The 16,234-nt window shown below is 50.1% G+C and overlaps 1 protein-coding gene across 1 annotated transcript in view; it reads right to left on the bottom strand.

Annotated features, from left to right (window-relative positions):
* Positions 1-16,234, bottom strand: part of Pkaap (A-kinase anchoring protein pkaap) — a 61,837-nt gene that overhangs the window by 14,697 nt on the left and 30,906 nt on the right. Inside the window, exons 6-11 of the mRNA XM_077695299.1 lie at positions 15,358-15,481; positions 15,162-15,295; positions 10,734-10,878; positions 6,753-6,870; positions 6,250-6,442; positions 9-85 (exon numbers count right to left, since the gene is read on the bottom strand). Coding sequence (XP_077551425.1) covers positions 9-85; positions 6,250-6,442; positions 6,753-6,870; positions 10,734-10,878; positions 15,162-15,295; positions 15,358-15,481 — 791 coding nt within the window. The remainder of the gene's footprint in view (positions 1-8; positions 86-6,249; positions 6,443-6,752; positions 6,871-10,733; positions 10,879-15,161; positions 15,296-15,357; positions 15,482-16,234) is intronic.

Raw genomic sequence — 16,234 nt, 5'->3', positions numbered from 1 at the left:
CAGCCCACCTGTCTTCTTGTCAGGCTCCGGCTCGAACTCGGTTGTGACCTTGCCCAGGTGGTCGATGTGCGCCATCTGCAGCCTCCTGCCAACAGAGAGGCGAGGCACCCGTCACTCCCCCCTCCTCCTCCCCCACACTCCCTCCCTCGAGGGGAGGACAACCACGCCGCTGCGGCGGGGCCAGGCGTCTAGTCAAACCAGCCACTCGGCCTCCAAGCAGTGGCCATGTTCGGAGCCTCTCCTCCCCTCCACTCGGCCGAGTGCCAAAAGGCACCTGCTCCCAAAGAGCTCATTGCTGGCTTCAACTGCCTTTCCCCACTGTGAGTGAGTGAGCATGCCAAATGTTTTACTGCGAATACAAAACAAACTCATAGGCAAGCTAGTCACTGGTATGAGCCTGCACCCAGTCATAGGCATCCGGCACAGTGAAAAGTAGGGATGGGCGAATTTAGATTTTGAGGTTCGAAGCGAATTCGAAGCGAATAGTGATTTGGTCGAATAATTTCGAATCGAATAGTTCGAATAGTGCACATTGTAAATCACAAAGACAAATGAGCAACTTGTGACCTGACTAATGTACACAATTTTTTCTAATAATTAGAACTCACGTAGGCACAGCATTGTGTAAAACTATTACCAGTTGAACATTTATTGCAAAATCTTACACACAGCTTTCCTTTGCTGTATTCACAAGTTTTCATGAAATGTCTGTTGCGCCACATGCTCTAGGTCCGTGGTTCTCAAATGGGGGTCCGCGAAGCCATTTCTAGGATCCGCAAAACCCTCACCCGCTTTTCTTTTTTTTTTACATTTTTTGGAGTTTAGTCCGGCCGTGACTCATTTGGAGTTCCGGGACCTGCTCCCGGAACTGCCGCAGTGATCCGCAATCCGCACAAGGTCGTCTCGATCACCTCCTTTCCCTCTTCCCCACACCTTCCCGAACCACGTGTCTCAGTGCCCCGCAGCCGCATTATCATATCGCCATTTTCGCCTGGCATCAGTGGCTGTGCCGTGCAGTCTCACCCGGTTGGCCTAGGTCGCGAAGCTACGTGTCTGAGTCGCGTAGCCATGTCCAAGTTACGTGGCTGCAAAGAAAGTTATCTGAAGTTTGGCTTTGTCAATATCGGCGGCAAACCGCAATGCGTTTTGTGCGGTGAAGTACTCGCTCTAAGCTCCATGGTGCCGACCAAGTTGACACGCCACCTGTTTCACGCTCCAGTTGTGTTAATTTACCTACGTACCCCTCCCTGCAAAACGCAGGACGTTCCTGCAAAAACGCAGGAACTTTTTTTTTTTTTTTGCAAGGGGTCCCCCATCACTTCCACCAGTCCACAAGGGGTCCCCGACACATTCATGGCTGAGAACCACTGCTCTAGGTGCAGCAGTTTCCGCCGGCTGCTCTAGAAGCTCCACTAAAAAAAGAAGTATTGAAGTGGCTGGCCGCCATTTTGAATAGGCTCGCTTAGTGCGGCGTACTGCGGTACTGCCGCGCTGAGCGAGCCTATTCAAAATGGCGGCATGCCTATTCAAAATGGCGGCCTGTACAAGTCTGCTGGCTTGGTGCCGCTATGTTCGGAGCGGTGTTGTTTCAGTGCCGCCTTTTTTTTTTTAACCTAAAGTGTGCTGGCGGCCGAGATCTTCGTCGAACCTCTAGGCAAGGCAGCAACTCGGCAGTGCCGGCACTGATAATAGAAATGTCCGCGTTGGTGGGTCTTGAGCCAAGCCTGGGGTAACTCTCGGAAAGCTTGACCGAAAAGCTTGGCTTTTAGCTGCCTATTCGGGAGCATCGAATAATTCGAAAATATCGCATACCTGCATTCGGATCGAAGCGAATAACGAATAGAGAGCTATTCGATCGAATATTCGACAATACCGAATATTCGCCCATCCCTAGTGAAAAGAAATACCAGCTCACCAAAACCTCCACCGTATTATAACTATCACAGGTACTTCATACTGTGCCAATACTTACAGCAGACCTTACGTGTAAATAGCATCCCACTGCAGTTAAGCCCCACGACAATGAAATCCCTCGAGTACAAAATCCCCCCGGCAACGAAATATTTCCAGATCCCTGGTGAACGTCCATAGGAGTTCATGTATTTCGTATCTCGCGGCAACGAAATGTTTTTGGAACGCAATGCCGCGCTAACAAAATTTGCTGCAAGTCCGGCCAGCATTTAATACACCCATCTCAGGCTAACAGTGTACAAAAAGTGCTCAAACGCATTTCTCTCTATACAATGTGCCTATACTTGTGCCACAGCACGGTTGCATGGCCGCCGCCATATCTGTCTACAAGGGGAACCGCGCAGCAGCTGTGGAGGCAGCCAGGCCGACTCCACTTTGACTGGGGCTCGCCTAACCAGTTACCACTGAGCAGCGCTCGCATGCGTTCGCCGTTTGAGCGGCAATCGGCACGTCCCAGAGGGAGTTTTGGCATACCGTTGCAGTGTTTGCACTGCCGTCTACCGTGCTTGCGGGAGTAGACTGCACACGCGCGAGAAGTTCCCGCAAACGGCAACTTAGTGGCACAGGCTTTGCCATTGCCAGCGAGCTTCCCGAGCAGACGAAGCATACCCTCACGTCTTGATCACAGCAAAGGAAGTGCGCTCAGCGCTTGGTACAGCCGATAAAAGTACCCTTGTTGTTTGATCAATTCTTCTTGATAAATGATGGGCAAGCAAAACAGGCTGTCGGAACGCAATGTTTTTCGTTCCAGTTTCCGTTTTGTTTCATAAATAAAAATTCCGTTTCGTTTCAGCTCCAGAACAAAAAAAATAATTGGTTCGTACTGGTTCTAACAGTTCGTGTTTGCGCGAGAAAAAATGATATTTATGAAAGTGTTTAAAAGGATTGAGAATTGTGAAATTACGTTAAAGAAGAAGAAGTGATGCTTAATAATTTTCTTGAAAAATATAATTTTTCAAAAACTCGTATAGTTGTGATCTTATTGTTAAAAGTTCAAAACGGTCTGTCTCAAGGAACACTGAAAAACTCCCGTTTTTAATCTTACAAGAGATTGTGTGCGAGTATGTAGCAATGGATTAACATCAGTACCTTCAGCAAACCCCCACCCCCCCACTTCCACCGTATAGTATATCCGAACAGAGGGATAAGAGCACGAAAATTCGAGAATAATTATTGCGCACTTCCGCATCGCAATGCTACATTTTCTGCTGCGCTCTGGCAGCACTTGCTTACAAGTGCAACATGACTTTTAGCTGTTTGCATTGAGCGAGTCTGCTTTTTGCGCAGCTAATGACCTGCATGCTGCTGTTCATGCAAAAGGTTGTCCGCTTTGCTACTTGTTCTTATGTCGTGTTTTAGAATATTCGTGTTTCTTTATGTATCACCCCCCGTAAACAATGCTGTAGGGCTAATGTGGGTATTTTATTAAACTAAATAAATAAATAAATACAACTGCATCGGAGCCAGATGCCAGTGGCAATCACGCGTGGACCTCAGCAGTGCGCCTATCGGCACAAACGGAGACAGTATAGAAGCAGGCAGCAAGCCTTCCGAAGGAGAGTGGGTGCCATAGAGACGAAAGACGATTTCACGCCAGCAAATCGGCGGCAATTTCCCATTTCGCTGAATGGAAATTGAATGAATCCTGAAACACAAGAAATTGCCACTCAAACCGAAAACCGAAACGAAATTTTTTCGGTTTCACTCTTGAACTAAGTAATAATTATCGTTACGTTTTCGTTCAGGCCAAAAATTCTGTTTTTTTCGTTTTTCGTTTCTGGTTTTCGTTTCGTTCCGACACCCTGGAGCACAAAGGCTGCCCCTACTCGTGCTAAGCCTCACCCACCTCAAATAGTGCAGACACGTTTCTGAGCTTGCGAAGTGCTTTAATCCAAGTTCCAGCCAATTTAATCCATGTGCCATCTAATTTAATCCCAACGCCATCAAACTTAATCCAGGCGCCAGCGAATTTAATCCAGCTGTTGGAAGGTTGTTCACAGGTGCTTTGTGCGGAATTAGGCGCAGCTTTGCGGGCTTTGATGCGAGTGGTGTGGGGAAAATGTGTTTCTTGATCCATTATGTGCAATATATAGGCTTGTGCGAATATTCGGGCGCTTCGAATATTCGAACGAATATTACAGTATTCGAATTCGCTTCGACTCGAATTTAAAATTTCCGATATTTCGAAGTATTCGGGATGAACGAATATCAAAACTTCGTTCAAGTTTCGGTTTCGTTAGGCAAGCCGCAGTGCCATCGACATCAGTCCTACATCTTGACTACATGTGGAGCTAAGACAAGCTAAGCCACATTCAAAGCGTTGTCGCTTCGTAGCAGCCTTCGCGCATGTTCGGCAGGGTAGTCGAGACTCCTGTTTCCTTGTTTCAAACAATGAAATTATTCCCACTGCAACAATGGGAAAAATTTCGGCTCTCGCGAACGGGCCTGCGCGGCCCAGCGGATGATACAAACGAGCCGGCGAGGCGCCCGACTGACGAACGAGCGAGAGACGGTGACGTACTTGCTCTTTCTCCAGGAACGGCCGGGCTGTTGTTTTCTGCTCGCGAAAACGCGCCGCGGACTCCACAGGCGCGCTGACGCCGCCGCAAAACCACCCGCACGCTGCCGGCCGGCCGCGGCAACCAGGCGGCACCTTCGGTCGTGAAGTGGTGCGGGGCGCTCGAGCCACCGCTTCTAACCGCTACTTAAGATACCGCTCAAAGCACACACGAAGTTTCTTGTGCGGTAAACGAGCTAACAATGTGGGCGAAAATGGTGCTATAAAAAATCATCCGCGCCGCGAGTGAAAGCGCCTATGAAATATCTGCCGGGGTGCTAAGCCTAAACATCTCCTGTGGAGCCAGCCAGCTGTCTCGAGCGCTTCGAAACTGCCGCCGCCGTGAGGTGCACACCTTCCCATTGGCGCCAGGCTCCTCCCACTGCCACGCGCGTCATTTTCTGACAGAGGCACAGGCGACCGCGAGCGCGGAATCGCCGAGGCGGGCGTTAAAATCGCGCGCGCAACGCCGACGCGCATGAATCGCGTGCAAAAACGCTCCTGTAGTGAGCTTGGGCACCGCGAGTGAATAGACGAAAGTCCAGAAATTACCGCTCGGCGACATGGAGGTTAAGAACAAGCAGAAAAACGTCACGGATTTTTCCATGCGAAAGTAAGAAAATAATTAAACGAAAACTTTTTTCAGTGCTCAGTTTCTTGGTCTGTGTTGGTTCATACGAATTTCGGATGACACGAATATTTTTCGTGGTCCCGCGATATTCGTATCATCGAGATTTTACTGTAGAACTTTTTTACCGGAATGTCTCAGTGACACCTGACAGATATTCGAATTCGCTTCGAAAGTATTCGACCCCTAGGACTATTCGCTTCGAATTCGCTTCGAACTAAAATATCACTATTCGCACAAGCCTAGCAATATATCTTATGCGAACAGATTGATGAACATTTCCTAATACACAGAGACCGTTGCTGTGAGCTGATTGTCTTTGAGAGCGCCGCCGATAACACACGTCACAAATATAGTCCGATCTTCGCGTAACAATGCCTTCAGAAGCTCTGTTAATAAAGACACATTACGTAAATGCCCCTTGCATTCCAATTTTCAATAATTGAATGCTTTTCTGCAACATAAAGAATTATTTCCGAATCATAATATCTTCTGCGAGATCGTCAAATATCGCCTGCTGGCAACAGAAGTGTCGTCTGCTTGCATAAAAATACGCTGGCAAATCTGCTGGGGTAACAATGTGTGAGGAGACAATACTTCTGATGATTTCGCACACCATCACCATGCCACCAATAGATCAAACAAGACCGCTCCCCTGGTCTGCGGGTATTAGTAAATGTCCATTAAGCTGCGTGCATGTGATATTTTGCACAGAAGGCATCAAGGAAAACCACGTTTTCATCACGCAGTGTGCAACAAAGCCTGGAAAGATGCGCTTTAGTCCGCACAAAGCACCTGTGAACAACCTTCCAACAGCTGGATTAAATTAAATGGCACTTGGACTGAATTCTCTGTCACCTTTAATTAATTCGATGGCGTTTGGATTGAATTAGATGGCAGTTAGATTAAGTTGCCTGACAGTTGGATTAAATTGAGCGGGAAAACCTGTAGTTATATAGTGGTCCTGCATTGCGAGTGAAAAATAATTCACCGCATCCAATATTGAGCATATAAAATCAGGCCACAGGCCCTCGATGTGCACTGCAGTGGCACCCGACGAGAGCGAAAGTGGCTGCGGCGGCCCCGACCGTACCCGGCCAGGCTGCGCTTCCAGAGGGCGTCCGGGTTGAACTGTCCCGAGTCGATCTTCATGTCGGAGCCCTCGATGTGGCGCAGCAGCCGCCGAGCGCCAGGGGTGCCCGGCTGCTTGCCGTCCATGGCCAGCAGCGTGTTGGGGGTGCTCAGGGACGCCAGCGAGGACAGGTCGCTGCTGCTGCTGTCGCTGCCTGCACGCACACGGGGAGCAGCATGCACCGTGTGATCAAGGCTACGGCCAGCAGGCCTCCCCAATTAGCATCACTCCCGATCTCCCCGTGGGACTCCCCCGGCCGCCCAGGACTGGTAAACCGAGGGTGTCCAATATTGCCCAGGGCCACCCTCAGCACTTCACGGCTGCCACAGCATAGTCCTCACTCAAACCCCCCGCTGCACCACACCACACCCCACGGTGCTCTCGCGATCCCAATGCCTCCTCCTACAAGGCAGCATTGCATTCAGCGAGGGTCCAAGGCAGCAAACATCCACCCATGGACTCACCCGAGCGCTTCTTGCGCTGCAACGAGTCCGTGTCGCTCTGTGCCGTCTGGATGGTGACAATGCACTCGGAGATGTACTTCACGTACAGCTGGCTCGACAGGAACGCCTTCAGGTGGTTCTGCAGGGCGACAAGAGGGCGGCGTCAGGGCAGAGCAGGAGACTGGACGCATTTCACACAGTTTGATCCGAGCAAAACGCACTGTGCAGCAGCCTACAGTCGTAACGCAGTGAACACAAAAACTTGCACTGCTTCAGACAGTGTAGTACATACTCCCGTAGAAGCCACACCACCAACTTTGGCAGGAAAAGTTGGGAAGAAGAAAAATTCAGGAGTCCCAGTGAGAACCAAAGTGCTAGACGACGCCACGTGGTCTTCACAGGCCGGCGCCACTGTCACTGTCTCTGCTTCGTTGGCCGCATTTTCATTCAGGTTTCATGCCATTTTGCCTCTACCGAAGGGAGTCCTGTTTGGGACAGCACTAATAAGCATCCGAGGTCCTCTACTGCTGCAGTGTTTAAACGGCAAGAGCAGCAAACGCTCGTTACGACAGGCAGAGACCCCCCTGGCGCTTCAGTAGAGGTCTGTCTCCCCGAATATCTCACACATGGTACTTCTGCAACGTGCACGTGGCTACTGTGGTTGACTTTCCCGGTTTTACGGAGCAGTCACGCACGTCAAACTACCGCTTCTGTCAAACTTTTTCTTCCCATCCTGACCACTGCGGTACAACGAGTGCTCGTGCTAAGGAGCACCATAAGCGGGCAGCCAGAGGCAAGCTTGTCGTGGACAAAATGCGCGTGTGCAGCACTGGATCCGGGACAGAAGGAGGACCTCCTCACTGCAACCAAGAGCAGCCCAAAGGCGGTGGAAAAAGCGCAACTTTCCAAAACGGGAAGGACGAACTGCTGCTGGCTCACGCAGAGATGGCCACGCTGCTGCACCGTCTGAAATGATGCGAGGCAGTTCTCAACACTGACCGAGCCCCAAACAAGTCGGGGGTGGGCGGTACAGCTGCTGCCGGGCCACAATACAGAAAAAGCTTCCGACGCGCAATAAAGGGAGCTCTCATTTACTTGGCGAGTGTTCTCAGGAGGGGGGGAGCTTGACGTGTCCTGAATTGGGAATCCAGCAGTGCCACTGATGAACGGTGATTTGGAGCAATTTTTGTATCAACAAATTATTAATTTTCGAGCACCTAAATGCCAAACACTGACCAGAATCATCGGGTAATTGACGTGGACGTCGCCTCACATTGTCACATTGTCAGATCGGATGGAAGGTGCTTCAAGGTGCCTCTCGCACGCGCAATCACAAATGAACGGCACTGCTCAAGAATAATGGTCTTCTCCTTGCAAGGGGAACACTTTTCCAAGGAATCACTGAAAACGCTTCCCAGCTGGCACGCTCAAATATGCATTGAAAAAAAGCTTTCACAATCGGCTCTCCCAATAGCCCAAGAATAGCCAAATACCAAGTAAAAAATTTCCATGACAGCCACAAGAACAAGTAGCCCAATTTGGCTATTTATAGCCCAACCTGGCATCCCTGGACTGGATTCAAGCAATATCAAGCACTGGGATTTTTTTTCCCACGTATTTCAAAACCGCCACTAAATGTCGTCACAAGTTTGATGCAATTGAAGCAAAACTGCCGCAAAACAATTTGAAAGGTATTTAGTTCCTTTCTGGTGCGGATAAAAGGCAACATGCAACACAATCAGGCTGCGGCAAATGCAATGACGGCTGCAAGGGAGTTTGAGTTATCAGCCGAATTAGTTATGCATGTCCAGAGGCCACTGTACTTGTAACAGGCCGCACGTGATTTGCGCGACACAAATTTTGGCACACTTCGTGGCGCACTTGCTAGTCAAATCGTGTTTTTTTTTTTTTTTTATCAGGACGGCGCAGGATACCTCATTTTACGCAAGTTGCGCATTTGGCGCAGGGGTGGGAGCACTGGGAATCCTGGACAAGGGTATTGCAGACGCTCGACATCTGTGCTCAATGGCCCTTCAAACGGTGCCTCTGAACGGTCGGCTACAGGCAGTCATAAAATGACCCAGTTGGTGTGATTGAGGAAGTCATTGCTGCAACATGTCTGCAGGCAGACTTTGAGTGTGTGTGTGGTGCAGCGTCTTTGACCCTGTAGAGAATGGGAATTCCCAGCTCCATGGATGGTGCAGGGGTAAGACAGCTGAATCAGATGTGGGAGAAGTTTTTGGAGCAGCGAAACCTCGATTTCGGAGCAGAAGAACGGCATTTATTTTGTCACCTTAGCAGCCTAAAAATCAAATTTTTGGCAACGAGAGGGTTGGGAGGGAAATGCACTTTGTAATGTTTTGAAAATACATAGCACTGAAACAGCCTTTCAATAAAGTTTTTTCTACCAGAGTATCTCACGGTAGTATGAACTGCATTACCCTTTTGGTACCATTTTTAAATTCTTAGGCTCTATGCATGGATAGCATGGAGGGCCATTGAAAATATTGAATTGAAAAACTAAGCAATCGTAAGGCATTTTTACTATCAAAATGATCGCCGAAATTATTATTTTTGTAGTCCCAGACTGGGCTTTACACACAAGTGCAGAGCCAGGGCAGAAGTTGCGCAAAGCGAGGTGACAGCCTTCGCACCCCACCAGCCCTCCCATTTCAATCCCCAAGGTGCACTTTCACTGCGATCGTAATTTTAGTAAGGTTGGTATGTTTAGCCACCTCCCTCCTGGCACTAAATTTCCCTTCAGATAGATGAACCATTCTTAGCAGCGTGCAATAATAGCCCGTCCCGTTATCGTACACTGCTTGAACACTTTGCAGCGATGTAGCCTGCGCCGCCACTTCTCCAGTGTCGATCGTCCCATTTCCGCCGTTCGCAAGCTCGCTGTCAAAGGCAGCAATAACTGAGCGTTCTATAACATCGCAACAAGTCCGAAATTTCACTTCAAGCAGGCACCGCACCTTCACACTCAAGGCCGAAACACGGCGAATTTGCGGGCACCAGGTAGTTTTCGATTAACTCCCATCTTTCGAGCCGCGCAACTTCCTGCAACAGATCAAATGAGTGGAAGTAAACCCAGCCACCCCCATAACCAAAACCATGGTACAAATCGGCGAAGAGCACTTTGCCTGAACCACAAGCAAGTGCTTTGCCTGACTGCCATGTTTTCCAATCTTTACACCAAGATGGTGGCGCCCGGTAATGTCGTTCCGGAGATACGGTGCTCAGAAAATTACCGTTTTTTCATCAGCTTGCACAAGTAGTTTGTCGCCTCACTACACATAAGTATTTTTTTCTACAGGACTTTGCACTGGCTTTCAATGGGAAAACTTCAAAAGCTCACAGAATACAACATGTGCAACCCGACATTGTGACTTTCGAAAAAAAATATCTCGGAGACAATTTTGTGCGGCGTTTTATTGAATGACCAATTAATTAAACCTTTACAAACAGCTTCATCTTGGAGGTGCTAGAAAATAAGGCCGTCAGTAAGCATTTTTTCCACTGAAACTGGTAAGGGCATTAAAATCCTTGGCTCTCAGACTTTTGGAGCAGTTTGGCGCAATTTTCGCGATCCTCAAGTTTTCGGAGCAGCCTGGCGCAGGAAAACAAATTTGCATTAAAACTGCGCAATACGCGCAGCTGTCTCACCCCTGATGGCCTCCGGGAGGATTCCAACAGCAAGTGAGAGCGGCAACAAAACGCTCGAGCCTCGCCTATGCTCTGCTGCAGCCGTGAAAACAGTGCAAAGCGTCGGCCACTATTCTGGGGAAGAAACTGCGGCCCCTGCACGGGCGTCTTCTGGGCAGAGAAAAGCGGTTAATGTTGCATTTTAGCTGGAAACGAAGCTTCCCAATTGCGGGCAGTACGGAACACACAGAGTTGCAGCAGCACTCGACGCACGAACGTCGAGCGAGTCGTGTGGCGAGTTTACGGCTGCTGCAGCAGCGTGTGCCCCCCCCCTCCCACTTCAGCAGAGCGCACCTTCTCGAGGTGCTGGAGCAGCACCATGACGGGCCGGTCGAAGCACGAGGGCAGGGGCCCCTGGTCGCGGCAGATGTTCTGCTCCACCTCCAGCCGCACCGCGTCGCTGAAGCCCAGGGGGCTGGTGGCCTGCAGCGAGAAGTACCTGCGGCAGGGGAGGAGGGGCTCCGCGTCAGGACGGCCCGGCCATCGGTCGACGGGGGAGCAGGGCACTGCCCCTTGAGGGACAATGAGCGCTAGTGTGGCTCCAATGTGGCCATGCACCTTTCTCTGCACGCCCCACCCTGTTCGTTGCCAAGCAGCCCCAAGAGGTTCGGACTCATCCCAGTGTCTCATGGGGGGGGTTAGGGGTGGACCAATAGGAGGCGCTTCTCAGTTACGCAGCTCTGATGAATCGATGTGGGCTAAGGCCCCTCGCCCTCATGCCACGTCCAAGCTGTATCGAGACACAGCTGCACCCCACAGCAGCACCACGACTTGCCAGCACTGTGAAGTGACCAGCACGGTTTCCTGCAGGGTTGTGACATCGCAAGGAGTGCTGCGTCTTCCTGGGGGGATAGTGCTTGGGCGTTCCAGCAGGGCACCCAGAGGCACGCAACGAGGGCAGTTCATGACTGGGCGACAATGTCACACAACTCACCACGGAGTGCAGCACCTCCGTCAAGGAAGGGCCAACAGCGTGCACGAGGCAATCACTCGCAAGCAAAATGCCAGCATTTCTGCCCCACATTAATTTGCTGCTTACCGAACTCGCCAAAAGACCAAGTTTCCCTGACAGCAGATTTGGCCCCGACGGCAGTGTCTGCTGATATCGTGTCACGCTCTCTCCAGACCAGGTTTTTCCGCCGCGTGAAAACCCGTTGCCAGTATAAAATTCATCAAAAATACAAAATGGTCGAGAAGAACTTCTTGCTGGGCTAGTTGTTGAATAGATGCCATGATTTGAAGCGCAACAACAACACACGGACGAAGGACAGAGTAGACGAGACAGGCACTATTCGGCTACGCATGTGCTTATATCCCTAGGAAAAGAGACGGCGAGAAAGAAGGAGCGTGTACATACATACACAGATGATAACAAAACCAGATATGTTTACAGCACTTTTTTCAGAAAAACCATTTCGCCACTGTACAGAGCAATCGAGGTATCACTTATACAGTCATCCGCTCTCTCGCCGATATAAAACGCTTCGGCTAATTCGCTCGCAGCCCTGTTCTTGCTTTTTTTGCCTTGCTTTTGCCTGTCTCGTCTACTCTGTTCTTCGTCTGTGTGCTTTTGTTGCGCTTCAAATCATGGCATACAAAATGGTCGTGCCGCCTTCACATTTCGATACCAGATGGCCTATACTGCACCTGAAATGGTGCCTTTCCAGCAATGCATTGTGCTTACAGGCGAATGAGATCAGCACAAGCTTGGTCTTTGCAAGCTGGCTTTTCCACATTGCCTGTTGCACAGTCAAGTGTGTGGCCATCTATGGAGGAAGACTTCTGTTATCAAAAGTATCCCGAAACAAATAATATGGCAATTAGTCACGAAGACAACTCTAGCATTACTCAGAGTTTCATTAACTTGCTTTAAAGGGACCCTGCAACACTCTTTGAGCAGTGCAAGTAAACCTGCGCAATGTTTAGCTTACACTGCCAGGATTACCTGAGCCAAATATTACACGTGCATGTGAAGCGGTTAGTGCGCAAATCATTGTGAAAGACGCAGAAAAACCAACCGCACGCTCTTCAGTTCTCCTCATTATGCACCCCTCGCATGGCCTAGACGACGTCACTGAGGCCATGGCTGCCCATTGGCTGTCACTGGTCAACTTCACGGCTTATTTCTCGCATTTTCTGTGACGATCCGCTGTCGTCAACGCTGTGTACCAACCTCTTCTATGCCTGAACGTGCACGCACAGTTTTGAAGTTTCTTTTGCATTTTTAGTGCGCGCGGAGTTTGAGTGACGAACTCAATATTCCACTTTCAACGAGCCCACTAGACAACAAACGTTTATTGCTGCAAAAACGCCCTAGCAGCCCGAGCACGCGCTTGCGAGCAGGCCGCCATGCCTGCGTTTTTGTGGCACCAGACCGGAAATAGAACCCTCCACGTTGTGGGGAAAAAGAGAACTCCTCAGCCTGTGATATATCGAAGGCCACGGAAGAGAACGCTGCGAGCTGCCCTAGAGAGCGCGCAGCTTTCGTAGCGTTGTACGCGGCCGAGTTGAGAGGGAACAATTACGCGGGATTTCTCATTGCACGTAGTTTCGGTGATAATGAATGGATTTTCATAATTGTTGCGGGATAAGATTGCTGGGACAATAGACTTTACCCCAAAATACATTCCTAGTAGTTGATGGTAAGTGCTGCAGGGCCCCTTTAACTACTGCAGTGTTGTTGCAAACATTACAAAACTACTGTCTGCAGTCAATACAAGGCCGTTCATGACAGCAGCATGGTGAAAGAAATGGGCTGCAACTGTTGTTTCTCCGGAACTACCTGGAAACAAATTACACGACAATTGCCCGCTAATTACGATCAACACTACGCACAAGAAAGAAGCCAAAGCTAAACGGAAACTTCGTAACACTCCGCTGTTTCACCAGATTTCACACCATGTGAAACTGGGTTTACCTTTTTTCCGCACGCCTCGTGAATCCCACTCTAGCGGGATTCAAGTGCAGTTCAGCCACTTGTGACAATATTGAAGTGCCAGCAAAAAGTCACTCATAACCTGGCTACAGCCCCGTTGAGTGAAAGAACATTTTATAGGCAGTTTTACAGTGCAACTGGAAGTTGCGAAACTCCACCTCAAAAAACGGCCCGCACCTGGACCCCCCTAACATTGGATCGTGCGTGCCGTGGTACCACCGTGGTCACCACGCACGATCCAAAAACACGCACTAATTATTCAACCTGAGAACTTAACAGAAAACTTCATTTCAAAGGTGCATAATTCTTCATTTCTGTGCTTTCATAAATTATTCGACGCTTTCCTAACTCTGGTCTTTTATGGTATCTGCGTCAACTGTGTGTAGGCACCTTGCACAACACGGGACCGACCTGAAGAACTACACTTGCAGTGGTCGCTCGGCCTACAGCATGCCAAAACTAATACAGCAACTCATCAAGTGGCTCTGAACAATCTCTTCAAGCTAGCGCAAAACTCTCAAGGCAGACCACAGATGATGCGTAGCAGATGACAATGTTCAAGTGCCAGCACATCTCGCTCCCCCCACGGTCACATTTTTTTACTACTCTTGCTTCGAATGCATAATAAATTCTTGCAAGGTTGAAAGCATTCAGCTCCTTCGGCACAACAAATTTACGAAAGCACCCAACATTTTTTCGCCCAGGCCGTTGAGCGGCGAAGCACGTTGTACAGTTTATTTTGTCACCAACACACGCCGTCACTGTAAGGAAAATCCAAACGAGTGGACCAATTGTGGGGTCGTTTTTTGATGCAAGGGGGGGCCTGTGGGAAGTTCCGCAACGCTTATATCAAGTAACTCTGGTTATGTGTGCGGTGTGAAGTTCTGGGCTGGTCCACAAGACATGGGTCAAGTTTTAAACGATTAAACCTGATTGGGGATGGAGGATGCAGGCCAAATGGCTGCGTGTGGCCACATGGAGTACTCTCTCAACTGAGCCCTGTGCATTAGGTGAAGTACACCAGAGCTGCAACTAGAGCACTGCACGGGCCCAGTCTGGCTCAAAGCATTTTTCAGCGCGGCCTGGCCGGGCTCGGGCTCGAATTCATGGTCCTGGCTGTTAGTATTTCCGACGTGAAGAGCAAAATGATGTTCCCAGTTTGTTTCCATGTACGCATTGTTTTAGAAACGTGCTTTGCTACGTCTGACAGTCACCGTACTGTAATCTTAATGGCATTTCATTTATTGCATCAAGATTTTACATTTTGGGGCATAAAATAATGGAGATGCAAGAAATGTCGAAGCGGGGAAGGTGTTAATTTGGACAACCTGGAGCTTGGCACCTATGTTGATGTTCACGTGTGTTGTACATGTTGCAGCCATCCAAATTCAGCTGCCATTCCCAGGAATCAAACCCGCGTGCTAAAGAAACAGCACCGCTGATCCGCCACTACAGGCAAAACCTTTCAATGCCAGAACATACTTGTGGATTGAAATGCGGCGCCAAAAATTTCAGCATACCACGCAACAACTGAGACAACCACGTGATGTTGCCAAGAGTCTGCTCATCGAAAGAGATGGCGTCTCTGATGTGTGTGAATACGAGCTTGTATTGCGCCGATGTGACGTCAACTGAAGACGGCGGAAGCAAAAGCACGTGCACTACTTAACTGTAAATGTTTGGATTTCAATCCATGTGCAGCACAGACTAGATTCTCCGCCTGATTGGCTGCCACACAGGCGCTCGAGCAAATGCACACCGGCCCGGTCATGCACCCACGGCCTCACTTGTCGTAGATGACCATGGCGTCGTCCTGCGCCTGGACGGGGTCGTGGGCGGCCTCGGCCAGCAGGTGGCTGCGGAAGTTGTCCGCCATGAGCAGGAAGTCCACCAGGTGGCGGCACTGCTCCTGCTCCATGAACTGGACAGGGGAGGGGAGAAGGGTCGCACAGGCCGCACGAGGCACACGAGCAAGCGGCTCACCTCCATGAAGTAGAAGAGGGCCGAGTCGTTGTACAGGATGTCGGCCAGCGAGACACTGCCGCTGGTGAGCACGTCCACCTGGTGCTTGCAGTGGTACGGGCTGCGCAGGAAGTGCGGGTACACCCTGCACGCGCACACGGGGGAAGAAGGAAGCCACTCCTGTGGACACTACACGAGGGAAGCGATCGATCGCAGTCTTTAGTAGACCCAGAAAGTGTAAGGGCTATTAAATCCAGTTTAGTGGGAAAATGAACAATGCAGGAAAAGCTGCTGCATATGTACTAATTCAGCAGCCAGACGCTGCCGCCTAGGTACAAACATGAAGTGTGGAACGGTATTCTTCTGCCCCGTCTTCTACTTGCACAGGGAATTTACATGCACAAGCATAGCGTGTTCCTGCGCAGAGCTGCAGTGGCAAGAGTGGACGTGCACAGCTCTTACTCGTGGCATACATCACTTGACAAGAAGCCTCTTGGAAACAAAGACGGAGGAAAACGCTCAAACACCTGCTACTCTAGCGATTGAGATAACACTTGACTTGCCACACTAAAATGACTGCCTGCACTGGGGCACCTGCACAAGTAGTTTGACAGCGGAGTTTTGTTTCTGCACTGAAGCAACGCCTGGGTCATGGGGGGGAGCACTGCAGTGATGTGCCACGGTCTAGTTTAGATCGCTCCTCTCCCCCTCCCGCACAGAACTGAGCCTGTGAGCTCACCCACAGTGTACAGCTGCAGGTGGTGGGTGGAAGAGCGCATGAACAGTGCTGAACAAAGGACTGAGCGCTGGGCGACTACGCTGCCACACAGGCGCCCCGAGTGCCTCTCCCTTTCCCAGACAAACCCTGCCACTGCAGGCCAGCGCACAGCCGCTCGCA

This window comes from Haemaphysalis longicornis, unplaced genomic scaffold (assembly GCF_048455015.1).
Source record: "Haemaphysalis longicornis isolate Haplotype H1 unplaced genomic scaffold, Haemaphysalis longicornis Haplotype H1 scaffold_14, whole genome shotgun sequence".
Classification (NCBI taxonomy): Eukaryota; Metazoa; Arthropoda; class Arachnida; order Ixodida; family Ixodidae; genus Haemaphysalis; species Haemaphysalis longicornis.
The sequence above is the reverse complement of the archived record's forward strand: the minus strand, read 5'-3'. Positions and strand labels throughout refer to the sequence as shown.